Below are 16,307 nucleotides of genomic sequence, written 5' to 3' on the forward strand. Positions count from 1 at the left end.
CCAACTAACGATGCTAGTGGGACGGGCCTACCTCAAGCCCGTCTCTCGTCCCGCCAGGAAAACATGTTTGTTCCATTTGTGGGATCGCAATTTCCACTAGCGGGATTAGCGTAGCTGTCATGCGCCTCATCAATCTTAACAATAATAGGTGACTTGGCGCCTCACACTCTCCGAGGCCGACAGTGTGTAGCGTGGTTGAGAGTTCTCCATGTGCGGAATAATTAACGAGTCCCGCGGGACACATCTCTCCAGCTCCAGGAAATCCCACCAATCCCGTTTCTCCCATCGGGTTGAGTATGCAGGAGGCGGGATCTCCAGTGCCTGTATCGTTAGGCAGGCCGTTCACGTTGGTCGCTTCATACCATAAGCGAAGCATGGTCATACATTCTTCCATTGTTTTTCATGTCACGTGCAATGGTGAAAGTACTAGAGGTGCTAGAAGAATTCTTGTTGTGTTACATGAGCAAAGTAGGGGTTTTCCTTTTTTGACAACTTTCGTCCCTATTACTAATTCTTATTCTCATGAAATTTTGGAGGAAAAATGTAAGGCTTTTTTTTTACCAAGATTCGAATTCTGAATACGCCAAAAACACTACCCACTCAAAATGTGACATTCATAGCCATGTGTATTCTCACTTTAGATTTAAATTTTACAAATTCACATAGCGCATTAAGCTTTGTATCTCTTTCTCCTAGTTTGTGTTCCTGAAAAATGAATCTTAACATAGATGCACAAACTAGCACAATAGAGCTAGAATCAATGTGTATGAGGGCGATGGCAAGCAATAAGTGAGAAAAAGGTAATCCTAAGACATTGGAAGCTTATGAGTATAGTGGAGATTGGTGCATTACACAGCCAAGTGTAGCACAGATAATGGTTGTCGATGCCAGAACCATGAGTTGGTTACGAGATCTTATGGGTTTCACCTCTAGCCTACCCCAACTTGTTTGAGAATAAAGACTTTGTCGTTGATGTTGTTGCTAAAGGTTAATGAGGTAGAAATAATTCAGCATTACAGAATGATTTGCCTTCTTAATGTTTGCTTTAAGGTTTTCACGAAAGCCGCTAGTATTAGGCTTAATTCAGTGATTGGCCATGTAGTACGCCATACTCAAACTGCTTTTAGGCAAGGAAGATATATCCTGAAGGGGGGGGGGGGGGGGTAACCTTGCATGCGACAGTCCATGAGTTGAACCGTAAGAAGATGAATGTTGTCATCCTTAAGATCGATTTGAAAAAGCGTACGACGAAGTTAAGTGGTCTTTCCTTCAGCAAAAACTCAAAATGAAAGGATTTTCTAATAAGTAGTGAGCTTTAATTCATAAATTTTAGGAGGAAGCGTCGCCATCAAAGTCAGCAATGACGTTGGTAAATATTTCCAGATGAAAAAAGGTTGAAGGCAAGGCGATCCGCTATCACCAATGCTATTTAACATAGTGGCGGATATGGTTGCTATAATTATAGAGCGTGCAAAAGCTGATGGAAAATTGAAGCGGTGGTTCCTCAACCTGTCGATGGTGGAATATCCGTACAATCATCTTTATGAAACATTACCTTGAGAAAGCGAAAAAACTGAAATTAATATGATCAGTGTTTGAGCAATTATCAGGTCTTAAGATTAATTTCCTTGAAAGTGTACCGTTTTGATGAAGCCCAAGATGTGGCCAACATATATGCCGAGCTTATGGTTGTGGGTTGGGACAGTTTCCAATTAGCTATCTCGACATTCTGAATCATTTTTGGAGGCTTACTTTAGCAAAACGGAAACACGCCGTGGAGAGGCTGCAAAGACGTCTGAGTAGTTGGAAAGTAAGACTACTATCTCTGGATGGAAGATTGGTTCACATTAATTTAGTACTAACAAACATGATACCGTATGATTTCCTTCTTCCAGATACCCAAAGGAGTCTTGAGTAGATTGGATTATCTCCAATCAAGATTGTTTTGGCAAGGAGATAGTGAGAAAAGAAAATACCGGCTAACCAAATGGAGTGTAGCCTGCTGCCCAAAAGAGGAAGGATGGCTTGGTGTTCATGACCTTCAGGTCAAGAACATGGCTCTATTAGGTAAATGGATGGCAAGACTACTCATGACGATGGGGCTTGGCAATCCATTCTAAGGAGAAAGTATGTTGGCTCTCATATCGGGAGATCCATATAATTGGGTTGGCCTTATGGCGACAAAAAAACATTTATTTCCATATGGTTCTTTCTCTATAAAAGTTGGATCTGAGATAGGATTCTGGGAGGACAAATTGTTAGGAATTACCACACTCCTATAACAATATCTAATTCTATACAATATTGTGCATCACAAAGGTGATACAATTACTAAGGTGATGGAATCCTACCCACCTGTTGTGACATAGATGACTTCCGTTGGAACCTAAATGAGAATGGTAAATTCTTGATGGATTCCATGTATGGAGCGATGATTTAGCCTCTTGAGCCGGTTGTAATAATAAGATGATTTGGAAGATGAAGATACCACTTAAGACTAAGCTTTTCGCATGGTATCTTTGAAGGGTGTTATTCTAACTAAAAACGACCTTGCAAAACGTAACTGACATGAAAGTAAAAAATATGCCTTTTGTCATCATGATGATATATTAAAACACTTATTCTTCATCGGCAACCACGGACCAGATCAAATTCTCACCTCCTCAATAAACTCTACCTCATGAAACAAACAACTCCAGCATAGGATGTTTCCTCCGCGGGTTTTGCCTCCAAGATGTTACCATCCGAGTAGTAATGGGCACATAAGATCTTGGCCCATAAACTATCCCGGTTCTGAATCAACCTCTACACCTATCTTGACAACATTGCGATGTTAAACACATGGATATCATAGAAACCAAGCCCTCCCACCGACTTTGGTCTTGCCATCCTCTCCCATCCTATCCACTGTATTTTGTATTCCTTATTATTTTAACCAATGTTTAAAATAGCCGGCTACAGAATATAGCCACGGCCTCCAAAACAGCTATAGCCCGGCTATAGCCTGGCTATAGCCGGCTATTTAAGGATTTTGACACCTTTTAGTGGGCTAATGCAGTTAGCCGCACCATGCGGGAAAGGCTATAGCGGGCTATAGCCCGTCTATAGCCGGCTATTTTAAACTATGATTTTAACTCTACCGAAACTTGCCGATTAGGGTCGACAATCCTTCTGCACATATCACAAATAGGTTGGGCAACAGATACAACTTTGGGAAAGTGGAACAATTTCGATTGTGACCATTGTGCAACTGACCAATACCAATCCCCCCTTCAACATCCTCAGGAGTTTGTTGGTGTTTAAGTTATTTCTCATTTGAATAAGAATTAGGAAAACTATAAAGTTTTCTATAGAATCCAATTGCTCCAAATTGCTCGTAAAATCTCTTATACAAAGAGGGTATGGGAAACGCGAAATATCAGCTTCCAAAATTAGCAGTCCGAAGCGTGGTTGACCTTGAAACAAAGGAGACAAGACAATAAGACATCCATTCCCGGTCCATTGACACACGAGTACAAGAGACGGTTAGGTGCATGCATGCCCACCACGCCTCCTACGATTTAGGACGAGAAGCCATGGCGCCCGACCATGCACCGACATTGCCGTCGCACCGCTCGCCGGGGGCTCTTCCCGTTTAAGTAACTCGCCACTCCCCTCTTTGACGCATTCCCTCTCCTCCGCTGCGCAGGCCACCGATCGATCGGAGGGGCCTTCTAGCTAGCTGCACGACCGTGCGTGGTAGCAACACCTACCATCGATCATCTCTGCTCGATCCCCTCTCGCGCGCCCGCTGAGCTAGGCCGACGTCGTCGTTGCTTCCTGGCCGGGCAAGATGCCAGGAGCCGTGATCGTGCACCACGCCAGGTACAAGACATACCCTGGCGATGTCACCGGCTACGTCTTCTACTCCTGTCTCGTCGCCTCCGTCGGCGGCTGCATCTTCGGCTACGACATCGGCCTCACCGGTAAGTAGTTCATTAACCTGGCTTCATCCATCGATCGCTGCCCTACCCGTGCATGAATCTGACTCGTTTTTCTACGCCGGCGTCGGCGAATGACTGAATGAACAAAAATGTAGCCGGTCTGACGTCGACGGAGTCGTTCTTGATCATGTTCTTCCCGGACATCTACCGGCAACAGAAGGAGCAGGTGATCACGAACCAGTACTGCAAGTTCGACAGCCAGGAGCTGTCCCTCTTCGGCTCCTCGCTCTTCCTCTCCGCCGCCGTGGCCTCCCTCTTCGCCAGCCTCATGGCGCGAACCTTCGGCCGCAAGTGGACCCTCTTCTCCGCCGCCTCCGCCTACGTCCTCGGCGCCTGCATGGGCGGCGTCGCAACCACCTTCCCCATCCTCCTCACCGGCCGCCTCCTCCTCGGCGTCGGCGTCGGCCTGTGCATCCACGCTTCGCCGCTCTACATCTCGGAGATGGCGCCCGCTCAGCAGCGTGGGATGCTCAACATCCTGTTCCAGTTCATGATCACCATCGGGATCCTGTCCGCGAGTCTGGCCAACTACTTTACCGCCAAGTTCATCGGCGGCTGGGGCTGGCGCGTCGGGCTGGCCCTCGGCGCCGTCCCGGGCGGCGTCATCGCCCTGGGCTCCCTCGCCATCCCGGACACGCCCATCTCCCTCCTCAGCCGCGGCGAGACCGAGACGGCCCGTGCCGTGCTGTCACAGATCAGGGGCATCGGGCCCGACGACGTGCGGCAGGAGTTCGACGACCTCGTCTCCGCCTGCGAGGAGAGCAAGGCCGTGGTCAACCCGTGGCGTGAGCTCTTCATCGGCGGGAGGTACAAGCCGCAGCTCGTCTTCGCGCTCACCGTGCCCTTCTTCCAACAGCTCACCGGCATCAACGTCATCATGTTCTACGCGCCGGTGCTGTTCAAGACGATGGGGTTCCGGCAGGACGCGTCCATCGTGTCCTCCGTCATCACGGGACTCGTCAACGTGTTCTCCACCTTCGTCGCCCTCTGTACCGCCGACAAGGTGGGCCGGCGTGCCCTGTTCCTGCAGGGCGGCACCCAGATGATCATCTCCCAGATCCTGGTGGGCACCTTCATCGGGCTCCAGTTCGGCCTCAGCGGGACGGGGGCCATCTCGGAGCAATACGCCATGTGCATCGTGCTCTTCATTTGCGTGTACGTGGCCGGCTTCGCGTGGTCGTGGGGGCCGATGGGGTGGCTCATCCCCAGCGAGGTGTACCCGCTGGGGGTGCGGTCGCAGGCGCAGAGCATCACGGTGGCCGTCAACATGTGCTTCACGGCCTTCATCGGCCAGATCTTCCTGACGCTGCTGTGCCACCTGAGGTTCGGCCTCTTCTTCTTCTTCGGCGCCTGGTTGCTGCTCATGACGCTCTTCATCGCCGTCGTGCTGCCGGAGACCAAGTGCGTGCCGCTCGAGGAGGTGTCGCACGTCTGGAGGAAGCACTGGTTCTGGAGGAAGTACATCGTCGACAGCAGCGCCGACGCGCGCGGCGCCGAGATGAGGAAGAGGATAGCGCTAGAGATGAGCTGATCGATCTAGTGATCTCTAGCCATGGAGGTATAGGCAGATCGGATGATCGGTGGGTACACTACACGGACCGACACGATTGGCTGCAGGTACAGCTCTGCTTCATCGATGTAGCTAGCACGAGAGCGCGAATTGGTTAAGCCAAAGTGTGCAGAATCTAACTAAATTAACTAGTGTTATGATTCTTGTGTTGTAGAATTGATCATAGGAGACTCATCATCTTGTAATTGTTTCATGTTTGTTTGGTGTCAACTTGTCAGAAAGTTCTTGTAAAGTATTACCAAAACAAAAAATGACCATAATCTCACTATATGGTTACTGTGGTTCAGTGATCACTGTTGGTTGTCCTGGTCCATCCTTTCATGCTCTTGTTCTTTGCGCAAGCACGAAGCGATTCGATGGCCTTGCATGCTTGGTCTTTTTCTATTTATTTTTTTCACTGAATCATGGAGGAATATCAAGATGCACAAATTATCTTTATCTGGCATATGTGTTGTCGAGTTTGCTCCATTTCCTTCGATCTAATATACTACTTTGTTTACTTAATTCATAAAGTTGGATTGTTTACACAAAACAATATACTCCCTCCGTTGCCAAAATATAAGGCATATAAGTTTAGTAAAAAAATCAATATCTTCTAAGTTTGACCAAGTTTATATAAAAATATGAAAATCTAAAATAGTAAATAAATATCAAAAGATTCACCATAAAGTATATTTTCTCAATATGTCTATTCAATATCGTGAATGGTTAGATTTTGCCGTAAATATTTGGTCAAACTTAGTGGGGTTTTACTTTTGACTAATCTTATACGCCTTCCATTTTATGATGGATGGAGTATTTATGAATCCACAAGGCTTCATGATTGCCACAAAACCGTTATTGGGACAACATCGGGGAACCTACATTCCAAGCAACTTGGGCTTGAGCCTAGGCCTAGGCCCCAATGCTACATAATCAACTTTGAAAATTTTACTTGTAATCTTTTAGTTTGCTAAAACGGCTTATATTATGGAATAAAGATATTACATAACAACAACTCAAAGTATGATATAACCGAATGAGAAGACCCAACTAGTCGTGGGCGGTTTCTATATTTGCCAGATTTCATTACACTTTCTAACTTAATGGGTGAACACACAATCAATTATTATATTCCTCATCAACATTTTAGTGTTATGAACAACCTTGAAAATAAATTTTCATATCCATATTATCTACACACAATACTACCAAGTGATATTGTAGACACATATGGAAATGTCCATTGAGAACATAGAAGAGCTCCATCACCATGACACTGTCACGGATGTGAAACCTCACGGATGTTTACGTAGTTGCCTATGTTTACGTGGCCAAAAATGCACATAACTAAGACCATCACCTAAGATACTGACACCCATCACGAAGAAACAAAAAATACATGTTTTCAATGTCTATTGTACAAAACAACAAAAACCGGTGACACCGGCTTCACTAAACCGTAGACGTGACCCTGATGCTATGTCTTCATAGCTGCCGCAACAATGACGGATACTCCGTATTCCAATTCACCGTACTATAATTTTTTTTAACAACTCATCATCATTGACTTCACTGGGACATTCAGGGAGCCTCTCTCCTACGTCTCCACGGTGTCTCGCCCTAGAGGACATAAGAATTCATTAGTAATAAAAAATAGTAAATACACCCTATTTTAGATTGCAAAGAACTAACCCACACAAAGATTGTTAATGATATTTATGGAGTCTAAAACTAAATTAAATACTAACATGCAAGCATATACAACAAATGGAAGAACAAACAACTAGCATATAACAAACTAGCAGACTAAACTAACATACTAAATTGCAAGCATATAGAATTAAACATCAGAACAAAGAACCAAACTAAAACTAAATTACAATAGTAACTTTCAAGCACACACAATTAAAGAAAATACAGAGAACAAAATAACTTAATTATATTTTTTGAACCTTAGGCACCGCTCACATTGGCGTCAGATGACTTCTCATCCTCATCTTCTACATACGCCGTCATCAGTGGTCCTTGGTTCTCACGTGGGACCAACGATGGGTCATGACATTCAAATGTGTGCTTTGTACAATGCCTCCTCACTTGTGTCCATCTATTACTTAGCTGCTGAGAGGAGGTTGGTTGAATGCTCATGCTCGGTCATGGTGTAGGAGAGGAGCAACACCACTCTTTGTTTTGCAAATTGAAATATATTAATCAAGGCAAAGGCGTTTGATCTTGGTTACAAGCATCTATAATTATGTATGGTCCCTTCCAGACCAAGTCTTGGAGCATCTAGACATGCTACCAAGTCTTGCTAAGGTATGACTAATAGAATTCATATGCCTACTAATATGCTGGGTAGAACCAACATTTCCCTCCAGGCACAAACGTTTGGTCTCATTGACCAGGGCTGCCACCGATTACCTGTTGATCCCCCCTTTATTGATCATTGAAACGAGCTCTTGAAAAGGAGCAACACCACTCAAGATGGAAAGGAGAGCCATCGCTAGATATGGAGTGAGGGCTATGTGAGTGAGAGGGAAGGGGTGAGGTGGCTAGGGCTGGGTCATTATGGGAGTGGCGAGAGGGGGCGTTATAGGTGGAATGGGTGCGGTTTTGTGTAGGATAACGTTGCATAGAAAACAAAAAATTTCCTACCGCGAACACGCAATCCAAGCCAAGATGCAATCTAGAAGACGGTAGCAACGAGGGGTTTATCGAGTCTCACCCTTGAAGAGATTCCAAAGCCTACAAGAGGAGGCTCTTGTTGCTGCGGTAGACGTTCACTTGCCGCTTGCAAAAGCGCGTAGAAGATCTTGATCACGATCGGTTTCGGCGCCACGAACGGGCAGCACCTCCGTACTCGGTCACACGTTCGGTTGTTGATGAAGACGACGTCCACCTCCCGTTCCAGCGGGCAGCGGAAGTAGTAGCTCCTCTTGAATCCGACAGCACGACGGCGTGGTGTCGGTGGTGGTGGAGAACTCCGGCGGAGCTTCGCTAAAGCTACACGGGAGATATGGAGGAGAGGGGGCGGCTAGGGTTTGGGAGGGGGTGGCCGGCCACTTCAAGGGGGGCGGCCAGCTTGTGGTCTTGGGGTGGTCGGCCCCCTCCCTTGGCCCCTCATTATATAGGTGGATCCCCAAGAGTTGGTCTCCAAGTCTTCGAATAAGACCCGAACCAAAAACCTTCCATATGGAGGGGAAACCTAGCCAAGCTAGGACTCCCACTAGAGGTGGGAGTTCCACCTCCCATATGGGGGGGTGGCCGGCCCCCTAAGGGGGAGTCCACTTGGGACTCCTCCCCCACTAGGGTTGGCCGGCCATGGAGGTGGAGTCCCATGTGGACTCCACCTTCCTTGGTGGTTTCTTCCGGACTTTTCTAGAACCTTCTAGAACCTTCCATAGAACCTTCCGCGACATTTTAATTCACATAAAATGACATCCTATATATGAATCTTATTCTCCGGACCATTCCGGAACTCCTCATGATGTCCGGGATCTTATCCGAGACTCCGAACAAATATTCGAACTCCATTCCATATTCAAGTTCTACCATTTCAACATCCAACTTTAAGTGTGTCACCCTACGGTTCGTGAACTATGCGGACATGGTTGAGTACTCACTCCGACCAATAACCAATAGCGGGATCTGGAGATCCATAATGGCTCCCACATATTCAACGATGACTTTTAGTGATCGAATAAACCATTCACATACAATACCAATTCCCTTTGTCACGCGATATTTTACTTGTCCGAGGTTTGATCTTCGGTATCACTCTATACCTTGTTCAACCTCGTCTCCTGACAAGTACTCTTTACTCGTACCGTGGTATGTGGTCTCTTATGAACTCATTCATATGCTTGCAAGACATTAGACGACATTCCACCGAGAGGGCCCAGAGTATATCTATCCGTCATCGGGATGGACAAATCCCACTGTTGATCCATATGCCTCAACTCATACTTTCCGGATACTTAATCCCACCTTTATAGCCACCCATTTACGCAGTGGTGTTTGGTGTAATCAAAGTACCTTTCCGGTATAAGTGATTTACATGATCTCATGGTCATAAGGACTAGGTAACTATGTATCGAAAGCTTATAGCAAATAACTTAATGACGAGATCTTATGCTACGCTTAATTGGGTGTGTCCATTACATCATTCATATAATGATATAACCTTGTTATTAATAACATCCAATGTTCATGATTATGAAACTAATCATCCATTAATCAACAAGCTAGTTTAAGAGGCATACTAGGGACTTCTTGTTGTCTACATATCACACATGTACTAATGTTTCGGTTAATACAATTATAGCATGATATATAAACATTTATCATAAACATAAAGATATAAATAATAACCACTTTATGATTGCCTCTAGGGCATATCTCCTTCAGTCTCCCACTTGCACTAGAGTCAATAGTCTAGATTACATTGTAATATACCTAATACCCATGGCATTCTGGTGTTGGTCATGCTTTGCCCTAGGGAGAGCTTTAGTCAACGGATCTGCTACATTCAGATCAGTGTGTACTTTGCAAATCTTTACTTCTCCATCTTCGATGTACTCGCGAATCGAGTGGTAACGCAGCTTGATATGCTTCAGCCTCTTGTGTGACCTTGGCTCTTGTGCATTGGCGATGGCACCCATGTTATCACAGTAAATGATTAATGGGTCCAATGCACTAGGAACCACACCGAGCTCTACAATGAACCTCTTCATCCATACCGCTTCTGATGAAGCCTCTGAAGCCGCTATGTACTCTGATTCTGTTGAAGACTTCACCACCGTGCACTGCTTCGAGCTTGCCCAGCTTACTGCAGCACCATTCAATATAAACTCGTACCCAGATTGTGACTTAGAGTCATCAGGATCAGTGTTCCAACTTGCATCGGTGTAACCATTTACAACGAGCTCTTGGTCACCTCCATAACAAAGAAGGGCTTTCTATTTTCGTGCCCTCAGGTCCTTAGTTGTACTCAGTTTTCCCCAGCTCCTTAGTTTTTCCTCAGTTTTCCCCAAGCCCTTGTTTGAAACCCGCAGAAGCAGCTCAGACGGCAGGATTCCCGTTTAGTTGACCGTTCTGTCACGTGTGGGGCCGCGTCGTGTGGGCCCGCGTCGCGTGGGGCTGGTAGAAAGGGACCGCGTGGGACAGGACGAGAAGCGTTTGGTTGCACGTGAGCAGGAGCTGGGTTCTGTCTCTCTCGGCCCCAAATTGGCATTATTAAGTGCACCTTTTTCCCCTCTTTCTCTCTGTCCTTTTCACCAAATTAGTATAAAATCTAGAGAAGCTTGCATTTCTGACTTTCTTCAATTATTTGTGCCTTTTGGCCCTCGTTGTTTGCCCAATATGGCAGCAAATCTAGTACTCCCTCTGGTCCATATGTATGTAGTTAAATCTAGAAGCAAATCTCCAGGATAATGTACGATAAATTCACAGTCAAAGTAAATCAAGAAAACTAAGTACGGCCAACAAAATATAGTAGACTAGGGATAGATAATCCCTAGATAATATGGATAGATAATAAGCTGCATACACAGCAGCCAACATAGTAACAGGTTCTTCACAGCACCATCATACTAACATAACAACAAGGGATCCCTAGCTAACAACAAAGGGATCCCAACAACAAACTAGGAGGCAGCAGCAGCGGACACGTCCGGGACTCCGCCTACCCCATCTCGGCTCTGCCTCCACTTGTTGCTCTTGCTCCCCTTGGGAGCCTTGGGCTTGAGCGGAGGCATGCGCCCGGCGGAGATCTCCACCCGCTGCAAGCTGCGGAGGTGCATGCCGAGCGCCCTGTGCTTGGCGCGGAAGGAGTGGACGTTCACCGTCGTGCCGACCTTGGGGCGGTGGTGCTGATGTTCTCAGCATGCGTGACGAGGCAGTTGAAGTCCGTGGCGCCGAGTCTCCTGGTGCAGAAGGGGCACCTGTAGACCTCCTTGGCGAAGTAGGAGATGTACTGGCCGACCTGCCGCCTCCGCAGCACCTGGCCAGTCATGCCGTCCCCCCCCTCCCCGCCGCAGCCGACGTCGCTGCCGAACATCTGATCCATATCAAACAGAAACTAGTGAATGAGTTGCAACGATGACTAACGTACATGATAACAAAGTTAAGAAAAACAGAGTCAGCCTCAGTTAGAGTGGACATGATTATATATCTATAGGGAAGGTGTAAGCGAACTAAAGCTCATGCACAACAGATTTGTACACAGCAATGGTTCGCTGAACCCTCCCTGTAAAAATTTGTGCCCAACCATTCATCATAGGCAAAGAAACAGATTCTAGATCTGAACTAGATCTGAACTTGAACACATTCGAGATTATTTGCAAAATTAAACGGTTGATATCTTTTGATTAGTGCATAAGATAACTGATTGAGATCCCATGATTACTTGCATAAATTAACTGATTGAGATCCAATATTACTTGCATAAATTAACCGAACAGCCGAACCCCAAATCTTAAACGAAATCAAGAAGTGATCAAAACAAAATGGAATAAAATCGGCGCAAATATTAGCCCAATACTCATCCATCTACAGATCCATCTACACCAGCAAAAATAGGGTTCAAAAAGGAATGGGGAACAAAAAAGGAAGCAAACCGTAGTTACCTCGTTCCATGGGTCCTCCAGGGAGGTGTCGTAGGGGTTCGGGGGCGGGACGTACGGCACGGGGTCGTAGGGGTCCCATCCCGCCGGGATCTGACTGCCACCGGCGGCAGCAGCCTCCGATGCACCGGCGACGGCGGCGGCGGCGACGTCCGTAGAGGGGACGGCGCCGAAGATGGAGGCGTCGCGCTTCGAGCCTACCTCGACGATGGGATTGGCATTCTCCTTGTCCATCTCTCCGGCGGAGGAAGAGGAAGAGGGAGAGGGTTTTTTGCTTTGGAGAAGATGATGGGACGTGAGAGAGTTGGCGATGCGTGAGCGAGTGAGAGTGACAGAGAGAGTGCGAGGAGGCGTCTATAAAGGCGAGGGGTGGTTAATGCGACCCGCGTCCTACGCGTGCACAGGTGCACGTCTGCACGTCTTGGACTTCTGCAACGCGACACGCGTCCACGATTGCACGTCTAGACTTCTCCACCGCGACCCGCGTCTACGCGTCAACAATTGCACGTGTCCTCGAGTCTAACCCTGGAAATTTAGATATACTCAGGTATACCCTCGAGTCTTATACTAGCATTTTTGTGTGCTCAATTTTCCCTCGAGTGCTAATCTTGGCTAGTGCAATATACTCAGTTTTACCCTCAAGTGGCTGGTCAACAGAGAGTCAACAAATGGGATTAACTAGTTAAATGAGTCATTTAATGTGCAAAAAAATCCGAAAAAGAGTGGCACTTACTCATGGAGTCTTTACCACAAATTGCCACTTCTCAAATCATAGATAAATCTTAGATAAATCAAGTTTTACCACAAATTGCCACTTCTCAAATCACCTAGTAGCTATGAAGGTGCATGGTTTTCCACAATAAGCCCTTCCCAAAACAGCTTCCCCCAAATCATACTTTGTCTAAATGAGGCCACAATTCTCACACTGATGTATATTGGTATTGCAAACAGTTTGAGGTAGGCCAAGATGGGTTTCATTGTACAAAACACGCATTTTCCATTTTTTAAATCTCATATTTGAATCCCTTAGTCTATTTACTACTCAGGTGCCCTTGGTTTCTTGATAGTACTCAGTTTTGCCCTCTCTCTTCACAAATTCTCGCAGATGTGCAACATCGCCCTGATTGGTCTATCCCATGTCACGCGGATCGTGCCCGCCGACCGTTGATCGTATGATATAGGGAACGGGCAGGATAACCCCTCTCTCTCTCTGTTGGCGGTTAATTAGCTTCCACCCTCTAAGTATCTTTGAAGGGCGGTTTTACGTATTATTTTTCACGCGCTAAAAATTATAAACTCTTTTAGGCGTTATTTTTCACGCAAAAAATGATAAACCATCACCGATTTGTTGTTGCCATTACTTTTCACGCAAAAAAAATGATAAACCATCACCGATTTGTTGTAGCCATTACTTTTCACGCAAAAAATCATGAACCATCAACAATTTGTTGTAGCCATTACTTTTCACGCAAAAAAAAATGATAAACCATCACCGATTTGTTGTTGCCATTACTTTTCACGCAAAAAAAATGATAAACCATCACCGATTTGTTGTTACCATTACTTTTCACGCAAAAAATCATAAACCATCAACAATTTGTTGTAGCCATTACTTTTCACGCAAAAAAAAATGATAAACCATCACCGATTTGTTGTTGCCATTACTTTTCACGCAAAAAAATGATAAACCATCACCGATTTGTTGTTGCCATTACTTTTCACGCAAAAAATGATAAACCATCACCGATTTGTTGTTGCCATTACTTTTCACGCAAAAAATGATAAACCATCAACAATTTGTTGTAGCCATTACTTTTCACGCAAAAAATCATAAACCATCTATCTTTGTATAGAATGATAAACCTATCACGTATGATTTTTGAGGTCATTTAGAGAAGGCAGAAAAAACCTAATTTGTTACAAAAGTTTGGCATACATGATGGCATACCTATAACAACAAGGAATATCTAAAAGGGAAAGTTTCAGAAAATTTGAAATTTAGGGTGAAAATGATGCCATACATGATGCTGTTTTTCGAGGTTTTGACCTGAAAATCAATTGGGTATTATAAAGGGAAATAAAAAGTTCGAAAAATGTAAAAACGAAACAATCTATCTATCTATGTATAGAAGATCAGCTGTATGAAATTTGAGGTTATTTAGAGAAGGTAGGAATAATCACCTTGTTAGAAAAGCTGGTTTCAGCGAGACGAAACGGCATGCGCTTAAGCAAAGTGATTTTTTCGAACATCTCCAAATTACCCCAAATTTTCCATACATGATGCCATACGTGTAACAACAAGGAACCCTATCTAAAAAGTGTCAAAAAAGTTTGCCCAACCGTATAGCTCTATCAAAAAGAACCTCACCATGGCGCTAGTATAATTTTGGGATAGTTACAAACTTTCGTTACCTAACCTTCAACATGAAACTTGTTTCAAATTCATTTTGGCCTACAAGAAACAAATCCCAACTTGATTCGAGCACCATAGCCTCCAAACGATGCCGATGCCGATATCGGCATGGTCAGAATGGCTATGCTCGCCGCCACTGCTAGGTCAACGTCGGGATGCACCCTCAATCCCGTCCCCTCATTCGATCACTGACACACCAGAGATACCGCCGAGGCCAATGCCGAACGTACATGCTGATGCTAATGCCGAACATGCATGCACGCCGCTGTGGGCACGGCCATGCCGACCCGCTATGCTGGACGCCACAGACCGCCGCGAGGTCTTTCCCTTCGCCACCACACTCTCCTAGCACCCACCTATACACGCCAGAAAGGAGAGACACTAGTTTTCTCTACATTGCTCGCGTTCGTATCCGACACGGTCAGTCAAAGTTTTGAGGTGGTCGTCGATGTCGTCGACCATTTCTTCTCTTCTTTGCATGGTTAAACGCGTCTAGTTCATATCTATCTAATGCGTCTGGTCTCGCCTCATGCAGTTCTTTGTGGAGGTCGATCTCATCTCGGCACCCCGCATGCCACCTCCTCCGTGCCATCGCTGTAGAGCTTCGTTTAAAAATCTAATCCTACCCGTGTATTGCCCCTTGTATCAGCGTCATGGCCCCACTTGTCATTTGATATAGCGAAGCCCCACTCGTTCGCGTTTTGGTCAGGGATACAGCGATGCTTACGGTCAAACAAAGATGGATGGTCTGACGTGTCTTTGCAGGCTCTACGTGGCCCCACTAGTCAGAAGATAACGGTCAACCGTCGGGCAACCGGCCGTTACATCACGTGTGATGGTTTCAGACAAACGCTTGGGTAAAACTGAGGAAAAACTAAGGAGCTGGGGAAAACTGAGCACAACTAAGGACCCGAGGGCACGAAAATAGAAATCCCAACAAAGAAACATATCCTTAGTTCTTTTCAAGTACTTCAGGATATTCTTGACCGCTGTCCAGTGTTCCATTCCTGGATCACTTTGATATCTGCTAGTCAAACTAACAGCATGTGCTATATCCGGTCTAGTACATAGCATGGCATACATGATAGATCCTACTGCCGAGGCATAGGGGATTTTACTCATCCTTTCTCTTTCTTCTGCCGTAGCCGGTCCTTGAGTCTTACTCAAGACTTTGCCTGGTAACATAGGTAAGAACCCTTTCTTACTTTCGTCCATTCTAAACTTCTTTAGAATCTTGTCCAGATATGTACTCTGTGATAGCCCTATTAGGCGTCTTGATCTATCTCTATAGATCTTTATGCCTAATATATATGATGCTTCACCAAGGTCTTTCATTGAAAAACTATTATTCAAATAACTTTTAACACTGCTTAATAGTTCTATATCATTCCCGATTAATAATATGTCATCTACATATAATATCAGGAATGCTACAGAGCTCCCACTCACTTTCTTGTAAATACAGGCCTCTCCATGACACTGTATAAACCCGAAGTCTTTGATCACCTTATCAAAGCGTCGGTTCCAACTTCTCGATGCTTGCTTCAGTCCATAGATTGAACGCTGAAGTTTGCATACTTTGTCAGCATTTTTAGGATCGACAAAACCTTTGGGTTGTACCATATACAACTCTTCCTCAATGTCTCCATTAAGGAACGCCGTTTTGACATCCATCTGCCAAATCTCATAATCGAAAAATGCAGCTATTGCTAACAAAATCCTCACAGATTTTAGCTTCG

At 45.4% G+C, this 16,307-nt stretch overlaps 1 protein-coding gene across 1 annotated transcript; it reads left to right on the forward strand.

Annotated features, from left to right (window-relative positions):
• The first annotated feature begins 3,389 nt into the window (after positions 1-3,389).
• Positions 3,390-5,839, forward strand: LOC127321575 (sugar transport protein MST8). The gene is made up of 2 exons (XM_051350596.2): positions 3,390-3,965; positions 4,079-5,839. Exons 1-2 carry the CDS (start codon positions 3,833-3,835, stop codon positions 5,512-5,514), a joined length of 1,569 nt encoding a protein of 522 aa, XP_051206556.1. The 5' UTR covers positions 3,390-3,832; the 3' UTR covers positions 5,515-5,839.
• The last annotated feature ends 10,468 nt before the right edge of the window (positions 5,840-16,307 follow it).

The sequence above is a fragment of the Lolium perenne genome, chromosome 6 (genome assembly GCF_019359855.2).
Source record: "Lolium perenne isolate Kyuss_39 chromosome 6, Kyuss_2.0, whole genome shotgun sequence".
NCBI classification, from domain to species: domain Eukaryota; kingdom Viridiplantae; phylum Streptophyta; class Magnoliopsida; order Poales; family Poaceae; genus Lolium; species Lolium perenne.